Below are 13086 nucleotides of genomic sequence, written 5' to 3' on the forward strand. Positions count from 1 at the left end.
ACCACATTTCTCCTGACAGCTAGCTATCTTAATTAACGAATTTTAGGTTAATAGCTCTTAGGCAAGATTGTAATAACCTAGCCATGACTAAATATATGGGACTGCTTCAATGAACTCTAACATTCTCAAGCAAAAGAAATATGAGGCAGTCATTTGGATTTCCAGTATCTTGAGATTGAACATATCTAAAATTAGCTATCAAGATTTTTGGAGTAAAATGTTTGGATACAGATATTTCATCAGTACACGTACTACAATCATCATCAAAACTGTTGGGAAGGCTGCTACTTTTAACCCCTTTTTTTTCTTTCCTCCCCACTCCCCCCTCCACCCCCCTCCGACCCTGCCCCATGTTGAGCAAAAAGTTTATGTTTGAGCATGTAATAATTGTTCTGTTATATCCCAACATTGAATAGGGGGGACTGGGGGTATTTAGCAAAAGAGAAAACTCTCTTTTTTACAAGTGAAAATGGACTACTGTTAAGTTGCAAAACCTTCCCAACTTAACTTTTGTCTGGGATTGTAGCTGTCATACCTGTAGAGTCAGAACTTTACTCTCAGATCTTCTAAATACACACTCAGTGTAGTGTCTGCATTTCTAACAATTGTTTTCAGGCATTTTGAGACATGATCAGATATTCTTCTGCCAACAGTTTGTACTGATCCACTGGCCCTGTGCAACTCCAGTTACTGAATCCAAAGACACTTTGTTAACAGCTGTTCTTCCGAGTGTCTCTCGTTTATATCTACCAGGATGGTGATGCTTCTCTACAAAGAACACTATGTCAACCACAAGTCTTTCCCAATCAATATTTAGAGCTTTGCCATACCAGATATCCCCAGGAAGCTCTCCTTGAATGAGCAACATGTCATCTTTCTCTGGGTAAACTGGAACAATGAGTTCATAAGGAAGGCTCCTCAGTTTTCTCATGTAATCAACAACAGTGGCTGTATTGTTCCCACAATCATAGAGCATAACTTTTCTTGAAATATTTTCAGTGGAAAAGAAGACTGTTCTACTGTCAGGTTGCATTTCTACTTTAGGGAAACCATTCCAAAAGTTCACTGCAATGAGCCCACTGCCATCTCTCAAAAATGGTTTTACACTGCCCTCCCCAAGCAACAGACAATTTCCTCCCTCATGTCTAACAGACAAAAAATGGTGAACAGATACCACTTCATCACTGCCTTCAAAAGTGACAATGATACTATCCTTGCTTGATAGCACCACACCTTCAAGGCCGACATTGATCAAAAAACATTTCTTTGTTATTGTGGGAACAGCTGATATTTCAGTTGGAGAAAGTGACAGAGCAGCTGCAATCTTGATGTGATCGTCTCTGGTCAACTGACAAACTCTCTTTGATGAACCAAGTAACAGGGAATGCTGTCCATCCTTGCGGCATATTGCTCTAGCCATCTCCACAGAGCGCACGACACCCTATCAGTAGAAGAGATTCAAATTAAATTTGACACCTAAAGGTCCCCTTATGAAAAACAATAAAACCTTAAAATTAGAAATAGTAACAGTACTGGCAATCTAAGCAGAAAATCTTCAGTTGCAATTTTGATATAGTTGTACATTCTATATGCATAGTGTAGCCTGGATTTTTCAGATCTTCCCTCCTTCTCCCTTAAAGCCCCAAATATTTTTCAGCTGTGGTTATTAATTCTAGCTATATGGTGAGGTTAGGTTGCAAGCAAATGAGGTTCTTACTTGGTATGAAATGACAACTAGATGTAGGTAATAATAATCTTTGTTGTTTAATGAGGTGTTTTGACCACATAATTATCATGAATTAAGCTGACAAGCTTGCTGTATTTTCCATGTTATCTTCAATATGTCCAGGTGCATGTGTGTTACTGTTAGGTAGCTATGCCCCTGTTCTGATCTGATGCTTCAAGAGTAACTCCCTCTGCTCAGTGCCTTGGGGGCTTAATTCACTTGCCTCGCAAAACTAGCTGATTGGCAAAACCACATGAAATGAATATATATTTTTGCTGGTCATCACTTTTACCTGTAAAAATGTACCAAGTACACGTATCTTACAATCAATTTGCAAAGTGCTCTGTCTGGATTATTAATGGATTTAGCACATCTAAGCAAATTATTACTACAATTATTATAATTCTTATTTTGATTGATTAAAAGTATTAAATAATTATATTAACTCAAACTTTGTGATCACACTCACTGAATTTTATTGCTGTACATTAAGTCACCTCACCTGACTTGTATTACTTTCTTGTAGTTGACTATCATCTTCTTCCAGACTTTTCAGAAACTCTCTACGGGCTTCAGCTTTAGCAAACGTTGCTTCTACACCCTTACAATTGTTGGACCTTTTGATGTAGTCTTTAACGGCCCTTTCGAAAACAGCGCACCAATAGTTATCTGTTGCAGAAAAGTTAATTATATCTTCATGGATGTGCAGCATATTGTGCACTGACACTGTACACATGTCAAGTCCTTGTGTTTCCTCAATTTTTACATTGATTCTTTGGGCCAGCTTTCTGTGCATCTCGATCATTTCATCACTCCATCCATCTCGCCCACTTGTGAAGTGTAGTTCAACAAACCTTGACACAGAGCACACAATTTCAAGTTCTGTCAAGTTTTCCATCTTTCCTTCTACAATGCATTCCAGCATTGGAAAGAAAAATTTCTGAAAGCCCTCAGCTTTCCAGTAGTTTAAACCTTTACCTTCCTTTCCAACAGCAACTGGAATTCTTCCATTTTTAAGCTCATTTGTCCATGGAAAACTCTTCAGTTTTTCATCAAGGTAAGTTATGTCAATCAATTCAAGTTCTAACATCCTCTGTGTTTGGTTTTTGCATAGATTCAATAAAACTGTGTGAAAAACATCAATCACCATATGTTGCAAAATGTCAAATCCGTAAAGTGGATACAGGTATCTATGAAAAACACTTGTTCCAGTGAAACCTATCTCAGAGGACAGAGTTTTCCTCACACTTTTTCGGGTTTCATTGTCAACATCATATAGATTATCAAGTTCATGTTGAATGTTTCTCCTTGCCCATGGATAACGGCAGTGATAAAGATTGTTTCCATAGTAATAGCGATTACAGTATTCACTTTGCTGCCCAGTAACCTTGCATCTCCTACAGCCACATTTGCCTTGATTTAAAAATTTTCCAAACTCACATTGACCTGGATGGTCTGCTGTCCAACAAAGCAACAAAACTCTCACAGTTTCCACTTCACGTGGTTCATAGTCAGCTATGGTAACGCCAGGGGGATATGTTACTTCAAACCCATCAATGAAACCTTTACAGAGGTCATGCATAAGTGGTTCCAGAAATGGATCATAAGCTTCAGGCACATTATTGGGAACAGACGTGCATGGCACAAATCCCACGACATAGACTTCCTCAACATGCGTGCGATCTTCTTTACACATATTAGCAATTGAAATTTCAATTGAGCCACAGCTCCTAAGTCCTGTTTTGAAAGGCTGCCAAGCAACCCAGTGACCCACTAGGGCTACATTTAGAGGAGAACCATTTGCAGTTTTCACTTCACAAGGGACTGTCTCCATACATTCTGGGCACTTTACATAAGACAATCCACTTTCAGCCTTTTCACAACTGGCAATACTTTCCGCTGAAATCACAGCTTTACAACTGCCACATCTTCCAGGAAGAAGCCACGTCTGGTTAGGGTCAAAAAACCACTGCAGGTCTACCCATCTTTGGCCATCCCAGAACTCCTTTTTGAGGGGCCAGCTTGAAGACCTTCCAAGCCAGTGTTCTTTCTCCTTCCAATGACTCAGCATTTTTCTGCACATACTTTTTGTCTTGAACCAGTTTTTAACCTTGCTACTTAACCCAAGATAGTAATATTTAATGTAACCACCGTTGCCACAATGAGGGCATAGTTCATCTTTGCTGCTCATGACACTCCAACTGCGACTGTAGTTATACTTAACACTTGTCTTTCCGCATCTCCGCACCTCTTTCTCTTCTCTACAGATACAAATGTAAAATTCTTTGGCATCTGAATAACCTTGTTCCTCGAGAAGTAATTGGACAGCTTTCCAGTCTTTTGGCCACAATGCCAAGAGAATATCAACATCAATCTCACTTGAAATTGATTCCAAAAGCATTGCTTTCCCATATGCAAGGATATCTTCAAATGTCTTTATCGAGGCTCCGGAATTGTCCATAATACTCAGTGCCTCAAGTACAGCCTTGACAACAAGTTTCTTCAAAGGGTTTACATTCTCAGTACTGCAGTTGTTCGACGCGTCTTTTTCAACTAAATCACTCTCAACATCAGGATTTTCATCCATTTCCAGTACCTCCAGCAAGTCAGTCCTTTCTTCGCCGATGTCCATTCCTTCTTCAGGACCATTTGTGTCCGATCCTCCACCTGAGTGGAAATTAAACTCAACAGTGCCCGTAGAACCTGCATCTTATAATCGAGCCTCTGACCAATGTCGCAATTCTATGCTTCTTGTCGTTGCCTTTCCCTTACAACGCAAGCATCTGCAGTGCACATGTCTGTACGTTTTTTCAGAACAATTACAAGAGGAAACTTCTCCTCTAGTCCAGGTGTGAACAGCCTCAGAATCCATCTTCTAGCAACATTCTCGCTTGGCCGCCATTTTTTCAACAACCTTCTAGTTCCCAGAGCTCCGCGTTTTTTCATCTTGGACCAATAAGAAACGTTAGAATGATAGAGCGAAAAAGGCAGGAAACAGTGACCAATCAAAACACTCGACAGATGACGACAGTTCAGTATTTACGCGCGCCAACACATAGATTCGCCCTCTTTCTCCACTCCCTTCGTGCGAATGAAAGCGGTGATGGCAAGCGAGTTGGTGAGCGAGAAGGAAGATAATCTTGGAGATGGCAGTCTTCAAAGTTGTTCCCCTGATGACTACGAAAAAGCTATTGCTAAAGTACGCTCCCTATTTGGAGAAGCGATTCTCGTGGCTCTAGAAAGTAAGAACTGATTCATTAGCTGTTGTCTCTGCTTTTGCAGTGGGTTATTTGTATTACATGATTTTATTATGAATTGGAAGCCGAGCTTATTACAAGTTAAGTTTGATTGTGTTCTCGTTTCACTGTTACAGAAGAAGAAATCAGTGACTGGCAATTAATTACCGACTTAGCGGAAAGAGAAGCCGACGCCCCTATTTTTGCGAAATTAGGTTTCACCTACGGTAAAGCTGTGCGTTTTAAGAAAGAATTCCAAGTAACACATGGCAGACATTTCCACAAGCGGCCATCTTGCCCAGCAGTGCCTGCTTACAAGCCAACAATGGCGGACATGTCATCTATGTCGCCAGAAATGAGACAGCTTTATTTGGTCAAGTAAGTTATGCATTATCTGGGTTGTTTCTATATTATAACCTGATAATCAGCAACTAACTTACATTAAATTTCTTGAAGCAAGTTTTCCTCCTCCATTGAACTCGTAGATTTTCAAGTTTTCACCATTTTGCACGCATCCTCACAGCCTTCTAGGAAAGTTATCCAGACCATTATTTCTGGGTGCGAACAAGGCGAAAACAGTGCGAAAAATGCGAACTTTTAAAGGGGTACCCAAATAACCTTTTAACATCGAAACAACACAGTTTGGTAAAAATTCAGTGTTATTCGTAGTTCATGGAACTTCTTATCTATCTAAAAGGCACATTTATCCCATATTTTATTTACAAATTCAGGAGAAAGAGGATTGGTGTACGTGCAACACAAAGATGGGGAAAGAGTTTGCCAAAGTTCAACTCACCAGAAACAAAAAAACAGTTGGCAGAATTCGCTACAGAAATTACTCCTGAATGTGGGATACCCGAAATCCATTTTGGTGAAGACGGTATTGCGAGACACATTCAGACTTACTTCAGTGAACAACGCCGTTACCAAAAGAATAAAAAAACTCAAACACCCTGCAAGGTTTGTTACATTTATTTTTTCAGTACACAGATGCAGATTGACTAGAGTGTCAATATGTTTTCTTTTCGTTAACAGTAGGTAATGTGAGAACTGAACTGTTGTCAAAGCAAATTAAAGATAATAAGTTTAACTGTAAAAAAAGACTTACTCATGTTTGAGTTTAATTTTGAGCTTGCCACGGGGGTTTTAAATTGTACTTGCTTCTCTTATTCCCTTGTGTAAGTTTACAGTTAATTTGAATTTCCTTTCATGAGTTAGATTGTTTTGTAATATTGCTTTAATGACATAACTAAAACATATCAAGTGAAACAGCATGACCAACAGACCCTGTTTTATCTATACAATTTCAGACTGAAACTGAGTTGAAGGAGAAAAGAAAGAGGCAAAAGGTGGAAGATGTATGTATCTCTTACCAATGTTATCACTTGTTTTTGAATAATATGTTCCATATCGTTAAGCATGTGATTATGGCCAAAAAGATAATTCAATGTCTGCTTTTCCTCTGAATGTTTTCTTAGTATTTTCCCAGGCTTGACAAGATCTCCAGTGCCAGGGGCAAATAAAGTTCCCTTATCTAGCTTTAGTGTAAAGTACCTTTTAGGTATTTTTCAAATTTGTATTTGAAATTTTTATTAATTTCAGTCTGAATTGGAGTTTGTGGTGAAGAAAATCAAGAAGCAAAAAGTGGAGCAAGTATGTATCTGATAGGCCACCCCTTAAGTTTAAAATATAGGAAAGTGTTACAAGATAATCTGTGCTGGCTATTCATGCCCACTTATAAAAGCAACTGGGAACTGAAAGCTATCCAAAGAAGTTCAACCCTCATGGCCAGACGTTTCCATGTGAACCATGAAAATTTCATGAAAACTGGGAGAACCTGTTGATATGATTTGGAAGACGGTTGCTGCAAAGAGTTCAGTTACAGGGACACTTCACTTATCATTTCTTTGTTAACTGTTTCTTTTTGTAGTGTGCAAGTGGAGAAGTGACTCCAAGTAGTGCAGGCTCATCCGCAGATGATAGTTCTGTTGACGGTGGTGATACTGAATCTGTCCATGAGGATGAAAACAGTGCAAGTGATCATGAATCGCCCCCGTCCACTCAAGCTAACTCAAAAGTTGCAAGTGTGGAAGAAGAGGCTTGGCAATCAAACCTGGCTTTGAACCAAGCCATTGTAAAGGGTGTGATTGGTAAACTTTTAAAGAGAGATGATATTACGCATGTCCTTAAAAAAAAGTTTGCTGTGCAGCAAAAGATGATAACTAATTTAAAGCCAACAGAGCTACTGAATGTATTAGCTAGAAAATTGGTACGCCATAATTATTGCAAATTAAAAGGAGAAGGGAAGAATAAGGAAGATATAATTGTACTCAAAGAAATTTCTTTTTTTTGAACTGCTGAGGCCTTGAAAAATACAGTCCAAGTTGTGTTGATTCTAACATTGATAATCTTGTTTCTGTTTGAACCTGTCAAATTTATAACGTTTGATGAAAGTGATTTTTAGATGATTTTGACCACTTTGTATTTGTTAAAACACATAGGGCATTAAATGAAGGCTCTGACATGTACATTTATAAGATATAAGAAGGCCAAGCTAAAATAATATTAGAAATTTAAAATTGATGTACTTGTTTATAAAAAATAAATGTGAATCAGTTCTTGTTACCATGCATTGTTGCAGAATGATCAACTACAGCATTATTAGGGTAAAGGGCAAAGAATGCATATGGCCAGGAACGTGAGAACCCATTTAAGGGGAAGTGAAAAGCCACATCGGAGAAATAACTGGGATGTTAAAACCTATGTAAGGGAAAATGATGGGACATTAAATCCCAATGAAAGTGAAATTAATGGGAAATTGATATCCCGTAAATTTCCCTTTTCAGGAAAATTGATGGAACATTAAAACCCCATGCCAGAGAAATCAGAGGGATATTAAAATCCCAAGCAAAGGAATTTATTGGGACATTGAAAACCCATGAAGGTGAAATAAGTGTGACATTAAAACCACAATTACGGGAAGTTACTGGGAAATTAAATACCCAGAACAGGGAAATTTATGGCCCCTTAATTTCCCATGCCAGGAAAAATGATGGAACATTAAAACCCCATGTCAGGGAAATCACAGGGACATTAAAATCCCAAGACAAGGAATTTATTGGGACATTGAAAACCCATGCAAGTGAAATAAGTGGGACATTCAATACCCAAGTTACGGAAAATACTGGGACATTAAATTCCCATGTTTGGTAAAATATTGGGGCAATAAATTCCCACAACACGGAAAAACTTGGGATATTTCTGTCCCATGAATGGGTTTGGTATCATTTTCCCAAAATGGGAAATTCACAAAGAAAACACAATGAAAACCCTGTAATTACCCACTTTATTCACAAATTGGGAATTACCAAAAATTCCCTGTGTCTGTTGTGAGGATTTCCAAACACAATGTGTATTCTTTATCCTTTTGAAGGGGGTAGCATTGGATAGCTAATCACCATTTATAACCACCCTCTGAATTCTTCTTAATGGATGCGAAAATCGCCTTTTTATTGTAGGAATGATAGTTGCCCGATGTGGCTTCTAAATCACCAATGCTGTTTAGGGCAATACTGTCAGTTAGTAAATCAGTCCATTGTAAAAGACCATTTGTAGGGTCCATGAGATATGCAAATCTGTTAGTGTGATCAGATGGCTTTATATTATATTTATTCAGTGTTCTCAGATTAACCCCATCAGTAGCATCTGATGGGTCGGCTAGACTGGTTATGTTATTGTTTCCCATATTTATTTCTTGAGATTTTCTATAATAGCGTGTATCGGCATAACTTCTTGGTATGGCAAAAGAATCACTTCTTGAACTTTCAGAAGGAGGACTTTTAAGATTGTAAATAAAAACCGAAGTAGCTCCTACATTACTAAGTCTTCCTCCATTTTGTGGAAAAAAATTATTGACCTAACTATAATAATTCAAAACATTGTGGCGTTTTTGTACATAAGGTTGGCTCCTACTCAAATTTGGAACTGATAATGCACCTGTCATTGTATCTCCACTTTTTTTAACATACCGTCCATCACCGAAAACACAGGATATAGCATCCTTATCATCTGTGGGATTAGCAAGATGAGTAATTTTATTATTGGACATCTTTAGTGGTCCAGCCATAACTCCACTGGATTTATCCAGGAATTTATTTTCTGACCAAATTTTTGTGGCTGGTTGATTATCACCATCTGGTTGTGCTACATTATAAATCCTATTGCTATTCATATCCAAATTGCCGGTCATTAAACCACCAGAAAGTGATAGTTTAGTATCCTGTTGATTTTTAGTTACGGCATCATTGGAAGCAGTTCCTTTAGCCATATTTGTCAGTTTTTTGCTTGTCATATCATAATTCCCATCTGATGTGAGATTAAAACCAGTGCCTGATGCACCAGTAGCACCTTTAGGGCCAGTGGGACCAGTAGCACCTTTACGGCCAGTAGGGCCAGGGACACCCTGAGCACCAGTCGGGCCAGGAATACCCTGAGCACCAGCAGGTCCAGGCGGGCCAGGCAGTCCTTGAGGGCCAGTTATTCTGCGTTTTCCTTTTGAAAATGATTGACTATAATTAGGCTGCTGATTAAAAATTCCCATTCTATAACAGTATATTAGATATTTCCATAAAAGTTTCTTTTGACAGTCTTCATTGGTTTGTCAACATACAGGAATGAATAGGATTGTTTGGTGGCTTTAATGTATTGGTCCTTTGTTACATTCAACTCTTTAGAAATCATATTTCTGTCATTACTGCCAGGGAAATCATAAATTACATAATGACTGCAGTTTAGTCTGATATCTTTTGGAGTTTTACAAAATGATTGTGAAAGGTAAATAACACTGCAGTTCTTATGCCGGCCTGGAATGAAATAATCGATAAGCGGCTTTTGATTTTTATCACAAATGAAGTCATCAAATATTACAATTTTCTGGGCATCGCTCTCCAGACTATTTACAGGTTTAATGTCATCATTATTGCAGTGCATTATGTCATATCCAACCTGGCTACTAATATCATTCATTGTTTCTATCATGTGTCAATACTTTTCCTGTTCAAGGCTTTTGCCATATAAATGAATCTGGTCATAGTAGACTAATGGTTTCATAAGGACGTGATAAAGCAGGTTTGTTTTACCCGACCCTGAGTTGCCACAAATTAGCATCCTAAAATTTGATTTGGGCATATACTTATACAGTTGTTTGAAGTTTGTATCTTCATCTTCATTGAAATCATAATTTGGAATCTCCATATAATATTATGTTAGATAATTCAAGATAAGTTCAGATAAGTTGAGATAAGTTTTATATAACACAATAGTATAATGGATATTGAAAGATTCAAGGGACTCAGTATTCCTAAAATTGAAGCAGGAAAAATGACTGAAGTTGTTAGGAATGTTATAAAAGAAGTTGAAACTAGAGATCAAGATTTATATGAAAAGGTGGCTAAAGACCTGAAACCTGTAACAGAAAAGTTTGATAAGGAAATTGAGGAAATCATTAAATTGAGAGAAGATGTTAATAAACAAGTTGTCCCATATGCTGAGCAAGTTCAAAGATTAGCATTACCAGGCCCAAGTGGTGAGGTGGCACCCAAAATGATAGGTGATATGAATGAAGGATTTACTCAAGAAGAATTGGCATTCATACAAAACCAGCAATTGCGATTACCGGCTGACATCTTTTTGCAAACATTAAAAGAGCCAAATTATGCGAAACAAATATTAGATAAATCTGGTAAAATCGGGCCAGAAAAAAGCCCATTTGAGCACAACAAAAGCTAACAGAAAGAAAAATAAGGATGAAATTGCCGAGTATACTGAAGGAATTGATATCATAAGAAAATACAGACAACGAATTGGTATTGTAGAAGAAGGCGCAAAAACATTGAAAGTTGGTCAGGGTATTTATACACAAAAAAAGAGAAATGCCTATAAGATTAACCCTAATACTGGTGTTTATGGAAATGTAACCATTGACGTGCCCAAACTTTATGGCCAGCTTAAACTAATTGCTCATAAGGATGGTAAAAAAGTCTATGATAAGCAAGTGGACTTTGATACCCTTGATCTGCTCACAAAGCGGTTCAATAGTAGAAAGAAGTATTCACCATTATCAAAAATGATATTTGATGACCTGAACAGAATAAGTGATATTCCAATTCACCGAACAAGTAATAAATACAAAAAAATCGGTTCAGGGGTTGTTTATTATAATAACCCAGCTGACCTACTGGACAGATTGGAATTGTTAGGTGGATCCATATTGGCTGGAAATAATGGTGTCAAAAATGAATTTTCCAAAATTACTCACACACTAAACAAATTAGGTGTTCTAAATAACAACCAGCTTAATAGTCTGTTGAAGGAATATGTAATCTAATAATATAAATGCAAGAAAGAGCAATCCATATATCATCTGTTAATAGACAGAAAATCGGACAGAATAAAGCAGAAGATTTCATAAGCAAATTTGATCCAGTCTTAAAACTTCAAAGTAATATGACACATGAAATAGCCTCGGATAAGGCCACAATGACTTACAGTTGGCACAATATTTCAGATCAGTATCAAAATAATGAAATAAAATACTCACCTGATGGTGGAACATCATGGGAAACCGTCAAATTTGTGGATGGGATGTACACTTATTCAGACCTAAATGACTATCTCCATCAGTACATGAAAAAGAAAGGCCATAAAACTACTGATGCAAAGAAGGATGATGTACACTACATTAATCTAACATTTGTATTGTCCACATATAAGATTCTCATTCAGATCGACAACAATTACCAACTGGATCTGAGAAATAGTAAATTTGGCGAGTTAATTGGATTTACAGAGAAAATTGTGAAGAAAACAGAATATGGGGATGGTAATCTACCTAATATCACAAATTCCATTGACATGATTTATATCAATACCGATGCTATTACGAACAACATATTGAATGGTGTTAATACTAATACGTTAGCTGTTATTCCAACTGACAATTTGACAAGAAGCTTCCCATTCACATTTGAACTCAGAAGACTATTGTTTAATGAAGTTTCACAACTAAATATCAGTCAAATGAGGTTTTATATTACAGACTCACTGGGGCGACCAATTGGACTAAATAAGATTGACTGGCTTATGACATTGATATTGCGATCCAAACCAGCATAATATCTAACCTAATAATATACAATGAGACAATCAGAATTTAAGAAACGGTATGATGTTAAAACGGGGAGATATGTTAAGAAGCATATTTATGGAAAAGGTGTTGTTACCGATATTTTCAAAACGATTGGTAGAAAGTTGTTTGGAAAGACAATGAAAGAGGCTGCTGAAACGGCAACTAAAAAGGCCCTTCAGAAAGCTGCTACTAAGACCAGTGAATATGCTGGCGAGAAGGCCGGTGATAAAATTATTCAGTTATTAAGCAAAAAGAATAAAAACACCAAAACACCAGTAGCAGCGTTACCAATAGAAAATCCACAATCAAGAGAGCTAAGCGATTACGAGATTAATGAGAGGGTGAATCAATTATTATCCGGGGGTCAGATGAGAAGATTTATGTAATCTATTATCATATGAAATCATTTAGAGATCCAAACTATGTTGAACGATATGAAGATGTTATTTTTGACCTAGAAACAGCACTAAATACAACTGTCTCCAATAATGCTCATCAGAAGAAAGATGGCTATAGGTTTGTTGTTGATAACAGTGGTGAGGTTACACCATTTGACTGGTATAATGCTCTTATCAGTCGTGATTTTAAAGTAGTCTTGCTGGCTAATGGAGGCAACATTGCAGTAGCAGATCATAATGGTATTGTAAACGGGTCGTACTCACTGTTGAAACATTTTGATATTAAGCTCAATGGTAGGAAAGTGTATGATTGCAATGACGCGAATCACGTGGTTAATATTAAGAACTTACTTGAGTACAGTCCATCTTACGTTGATAAGACAGCTAGTAATGAGTTTTTCTATCTTGATACATCCAGAAATGCAGAAGAGCGGGAATTTGAAGTTAGCGGTACAAATCAGTTAGCTAAAAGGCGAGCAGCTTACAATAAAGGTTTTGCCCTTCGAAAAGCACTTTTGGGGGTCTCATCTACAGTAAACA

At 37.4% G+C, this 13086-nt stretch overlaps 3 protein-coding genes across 4 annotated transcripts; 2 read left to right on the forward strand and 1 right to left on the reverse strand.

Moving 5' to 3' along the window:
- Window positions 1-366: 366 nt before the first annotated feature.
- Window positions 367-4492, reverse strand: LOC140930673 (uncharacterized). Its single transcript, XM_073380388.1, has 2 exons — window positions 2229-4492; window positions 367-1441 (listed from the first exon to the last, which is right to left on the reverse strand). Exons 1-2 carry the CDS (start codon window positions 4356-4358, stop codon window positions 632-634), a joined length of 2940 nt encoding a protein of 979 aa, XP_073236489.1. The 5' UTR covers window positions 4359-4492; the 3' UTR covers window positions 367-631.
- LOC140930674 (uncharacterized) lies at window positions 4160-8300 on the forward strand. 2 transcript variants are annotated; one of them, XM_073380389.1, is made up of 5 exons: window positions 4160-5340; window positions 5694-5922; window positions 6273-6320; window positions 6565-6615; window positions 6893-8300. In XM_073380389.1, exons 1-5 carry the CDS (start codon window positions 5288-5290, stop codon window positions 7313-7315), a joined length of 804 nt encoding a protein of 267 aa, XP_073236490.1. In that variant the 5' UTR covers window positions 4160-5287; the 3' UTR covers window positions 7316-8300. The 2 variants fall into 2 exon arrangements, with proteins under 2 accessions (XP_073236490.1, XP_073236491.1); XM_073380390.1 differs by lacking the exon at window positions 6565-6615.
- Window positions 8301-10287: 1987 nt separating this feature from the next.
- Window positions 10288-11347, forward strand: LOC140931904 (uncharacterized). The gene is made up of 2 exons (XM_073381603.1): window positions 10288-10605; window positions 10718-11347. The coding sequence occupies exons 1-2, from the start codon at window positions 10288-10290 to the stop codon at window positions 11345-11347; spliced, it is 948 nt and encodes a 315-aa protein (XP_073237704.1).
- The last annotated feature ends 1739 nt before the right edge of the window (window positions 11348-13086 follow it).

The sequence above is a fragment of the Porites lutea genome, chromosome 3, assembly GCF_958299795.1.
Source record: "Porites lutea chromosome 3, jaPorLute2.1, whole genome shotgun sequence".
NCBI lineage: Eukaryota > Metazoa > Cnidaria > Anthozoa > Scleractinia > Poritidae > Porites > Porites lutea.